Genomic DNA, 4,814 nt, shown 5'->3' with positions numbered 1-4,814 from the left:
AATTTTAAGCTCAGACCTTGTAAACTTGAGGGCTGGTTTTAATGGCTTATATATATATATATTAGGGCTGGGGTTTTAACACGTTAATTTTGATTAGTTAATTACAGAAAAAATAATGTGTTAAAAAAAGTAACGCATTCAACAGCAAGATGCAGGGGGATGCACTGAACAATGTCAATGCACAAGGAAGTTGCAGTGATGGAAGACAAGACTGCATTGCTTGGCTTGTTGGGCGGAAAGGTTTTTTTTTTCTTATCAAGGCTTAATGCTACGTATCCACAGGGGGGATTTTGCCAAAATTTGCACATTTGCATAAAGCTGAAGCCAAGTCTGCTTTCTGCAAATGGAGACGCTATGGCTCGGATGACAAGTGCAGTTTCAGTCATCAACCAAAATGTATTTGAATTGAAACACTTTGTTTATTGTATCAAATACTGTTACTTGATAAAAATGCGATTAGTCAAGATTAATTAGAAAAAATTACTTACAAAGCCTCTAATTAATTAGATGCATTTTTTAATTGCGTCACACCACTATTATATATAGATCACACGAAATGTAGGCATATATACAAAGCAATACAAGGCACAATTGACTATCAGTAATTTTAAAAAGTAAAGCAGCAGATCACTCTCATTATCACTTCAGTAATATTTGTTGGCACAGGAACGTACTAATGCTAAACCTGTAGCGTTGTTTCATGTTCATACCTGTCTCCTGTTCCGGCGATAATCGCAGAACGAAGCCAGCTGCTGGTTGTCAAGCTTCAGCCCCACACAGAGTCGATCTTCTAAGGAAGCGTGGTACACAAAGTAGTACGTTCCCGAGACTCGACACCTGCAGCACAAACTCAATGCTTAGTTTGTTCCTGTCCGTTCTGATTGGGCGGTGTTTAGTAACATTTAGGGCAACTGTTCCAAAAAGAAAACAGCTCAAAAAAAAAGACAGTGAATCTGCAAAATAAGTGTTATGGTCAAGGTTAGAAGTCATTGTAAACACTTGATACTTTAGGATGGAGTGACCTCTGACTCCAGAGTTAGGTAGCAGCAGGTGCTTCATCACCTGAAGCGTCCTGTTTCTGTGTTGTAGTCTCCACCGACGTCGGTGATGACATTAGTGAACCGAATGACGCTTGCTTTGTCCGGGTATTCGTTGGTTCCTCTGGCCACGCTGAAGGCCGCCTGTAGCTGGACTCCTACAGTCCTGCAGCCACAGAGACAACACACACTGCTTTTTCTGGAAGCATGGAACCAGGGCTCGGACACATTCCCACCAGTTTATAGCAGAACCGCCAACACAACAAAGGACTGAAGCAGGAAAACAAAGCAGGGCGACGGACTTCTTACTGTTTACCCGCCAGCTTAGAGCATCTTAATGCAAATAGTTAGAGCATTATTTACCCCAGTTATTAATACTGGGATGTGATTACATACCCGGCTTCTCCTGGTTCTCCTGGAGGTCCTGCATATCCAGGGGGCCCCGGTTCCCCAGGTTCTCCACTCTGACCTCGCTTACCAGGGAATCCCATCAGCCCCGGCTCCCCCTTCCCTCCCTTCTGAGGGCCGAGGCCACCGTCCCACTGAGCTCCTGAACACAGCAGCGTTGGGTATCGATAAGTAACACAGGACGGTAATGTGATTACTTTTCTTAACAGTGTAAAGGATTACAATCACTCTGAGCCTACAGACTGGAAACAGAGAAAACAGTTTGCGTAATTCATAGACAAACAGAAATATGAAAATCACAGTTCTCAGGGGAGTTTGTTGAAAAAATAGGTTTTAAACAAACTAGTTTCACCTTTTAAACCATTTAGGAACTCAAAATTACTTCAAATAAAAAGTTGATCATTAACTTCGTAAGTAAACGTCTTTATGTTTCTTATGTGACAGGTAGTTTTATTTGCATACTTTTTTTTTTTTTTTGAACTCCCTCATTTTTACACTAATATCTTAATGGCACTTATTCGTGCACTGGAAAAAGTGAAAATATAACAGCATGGGTGACAAAAAGAAATATGATAAAAAATTATGGAACACTGTAACGTATAAAAAAACCTGTAAAATAATGTTGTTTAGCAGTTTAAAATACAGTAAAACTCTGTAGCTTTACAGTTATAGATTGTAAAAGAATGAATTATATTTGTAAAAGTATAGATATTTAATGTGGACATTTATTCATATAATATAATATGATATATTATAATATTTTTTCTTTTTTACATTTAACATGTAAACTGATATTTTCTTTTTTGCTGTTATCTTAAGAGTTATCAGTAATTAAACACAACAGTGAAAGTCTGAAAAAAAAATTAGTTAAAAAATGTATTCACCATTTTAAAATCCTTGACATTCTTGTCTTTCTTTCAAATAGCAGCGCATATGTGTAAAAATGAATATAGAAATAAGTGCTAAATCAAGTTTAAATACACTAAAATAATAATTTTAGGGTCACACATTGTAAAAGAACAAATTACTATTAGTAAAAATACAGATGTTGATCATTTACAGTTTTGGCCTGATTATTTGTTTAGTTATTTACAGTCAATATGTAAATAATGTCTTAATGTTTCTGTTTCTTGTTCAGTTTTTCTACAGTCAATTTTTAAATGATACTTTTTTTCTGTGGTTTTAATATTTATCTTTAATTTAAAGTGTTTGTTTTCATGCATCCATTAAAGTGCAATAATACGCCTTTATTAGGCACAAAAAGTGAAGGCCCTTTACTTGTTATGATTGTGCAGCAAAATCTTGTCTTGTATGTGAATTATTTCATTCATGTTTCTACATTTTATGAAAAAGAATCACTTCAAAAATTATGCATATGTAAATAAGAAAAGAGAGACAAAACAAGGCAGGAATGGGGCTTCATTAATGTGAGCTATAAACCAAATCTTCTTGGAATCCATAGTTTTCCTTCATTTTTCATCTTTGTGTTCAAACTCTTGATTGAACTTGGCTGCTGCTCAACAGCTCTGTTGAAATGTTTGTGTTCGGTACCTGGGTCTCCTTTCTGTCCTTTCTCTCCGTCACGTCCATCTCTGCCAGGAAGCCCAGGAATACCTGAGGACAGTCACAGAGATAAACAAACACAAACAAAACAAGATGACACACATCCACAGTCACACACACATGAGTACACTCACCTGGCATCCCGGGCATCCCTGTTGCTGGGCAGGTCTCCACGGCAACCAGCAGGGGCACAACAAATGAGAGCAGCGCTCCAATAAGAAGAAAACAACGATGAAGCATGATGGCCAACCTGATGAGAGGAGACGAGGAGAGGAATGAAGGAGAGGAGACAAGGAGACAAGAAGTCAGGAAAGATTAAGGGGGAGAGAAGAGGAAATAGAGGAGGAAAGGAAAGATGAGAGGAGACAAGTAGAGAAGGATGAAGAGCAAAAGAGGAGGTAAGGAAAGATTAAGGGTGGACATGAAAGAAAGGAAAGAGGAGACGAGACGAAGACAGGAAGGGAAGGCAGGGAAAGGAAAGGAGGAGAATATAGAGGAGGTATGGAATGATACAAGGCAACAAGGAGATGAGAGGAGGAGAAAAAAAGAGAAGGCCATGAAGAAAGGCAATGATGTTAGGAAAGGAGAGAAAGGTGAGAACAGAAGAAGCAGGAAGATAAGAAGAGAGGAGATAAGAAAAAAAGAAGAGGAAAAATGACAGGGACGGTGAATAGACAGTGGGAGGAAAAGAGAGGAAGAGGAGAAGATAAAAAGAGAGGGAAAGGAAAGATGAGATGAGTAAAGTAGGAAGAAGAAATTGGGAAGGAAGAAAAGGTAGAAGGAAAGGAGAGAAGGAAGGAAGGAAGGAGGTGACAAAAAATCGATGAGAGGAGGGAGACACAGGATAGGCAAGGGAGAGATAAAATAAGAGGAGAGAGGAGGAAGAAGATGAGAAGGGAAGAGAGGAAAGGAAGAAAGGAGGAGAGAAACACAATCGAGGGAGGACAACGGGGAAGAGGAGGAACAAGAAGAATTGTCAAAGAAACATATGAAGAGAAGGAAAAATATGGGAGATGAAGAAGAGCGAAAGATGAGAGGAGATCAGGAAACAGTGGAGGAGAAAGAGGACAAGGAGGCAAGGAGGAGAGAAGGCAGCGCAGCAAAGACTGAAATTAACCGAGAATTTAACAAATCTCTCTATTAATGTAAAAAAAGATCCAAATATAGTTATTAAAAAGAAAATATAGGAGCTCATTTTAACAAAAGCTTCTCATTTACAATGAAATCAACTTATTAATAATAAATGTAATAAACACAAAACTCACCCAAGACAACAGACAGGAAAATAAAAGCAACCGCGACGACTTTAACAGCAACTGAAGTGAAGACCTGAGTCCTGCAGCAGCCGGACCAGGAAGCCTGTACGTCACAGATTATTTTGCAGAGTGTAGTTCTGCATTTCTGAGAGGTTGCTGACACACGGAGAGAGAATAGAAACCCTCAAACATCAGAAAGTTGCTTTACTTTTTACTCCAAGACATGCTGGAGGCTCCACTCCAGTAGATCGCTGAACCAGACTGCAGGGATTCACTCTCATGTAGATGCCAGGTCCTCAGTGAAGCCCAGCACTGGTGTTGAGCTCAACTCAGAGCTGTTAGATCATTTCTGTATGGTACTGATGATGCATACGCGATAAAAGAAAAACTGTAAAAGCAGTGAAAATAATGGCAAATATATGTAAAAGTGGCATTTTTTTAAAAACCTGATTTAAATATTCAGTAAACAGAGTCTAATTTTATGGTCCAACACTGTACAAGAGCAAATTACCATTCATGAAATTACAGATTTTTTAAGTAAACATTATTT

The 4,814-nt window shown here is 38.6% G+C and overlaps 1 protein-coding gene across 1 annotated transcript in view; it reads right to left on the bottom strand.

Annotated features, from left to right (window-relative positions):
- LOC103370655 (complement C1q subcomponent subunit C-like) overlaps positions 1-4,372 on the bottom strand; it is an 8,761-nt gene extending 4,389 nt beyond the window's left edge. The window contains exons 1-6 of the mRNA XM_008299777.1: positions 4,274-4,372; positions 3,143-3,258; positions 2,997-3,059; positions 1,434-1,587; positions 1,063-1,203; positions 711-837 (exon numbers count right to left, since the gene is read on the bottom strand). Of these exons, the coding sequence (XP_008297999.1) occupies positions 711-837; positions 1,063-1,203; positions 1,434-1,587; positions 2,997-3,059; positions 3,143-3,248 (591 nt within the window). The 5' untranslated portion in view covers positions 3,249-3,258; positions 4,274-4,372. The remainder of the gene's footprint in view (positions 1-710; positions 838-1,062; positions 1,204-1,433; positions 1,588-2,996; positions 3,060-3,142; positions 3,259-4,273) is intronic.
- Between the last annotated feature and the right edge of the window lie 442 nt (positions 4,373-4,814).

This window comes from Stegastes partitus, unplaced genomic scaffold (genome assembly GCF_000690725.1).
Source record: "Stegastes partitus isolate 25-593 unplaced genomic scaffold, Stegastes_partitus-1.0.2 Scaffold1459, whole genome shotgun sequence".
NCBI classification, from domain to species: domain Eukaryota; kingdom Metazoa; phylum Chordata; class Actinopteri; family Pomacentridae; genus Stegastes; species Stegastes partitus.
This window is presented reverse-complemented; position numbering and strand designations above follow the sequence as displayed.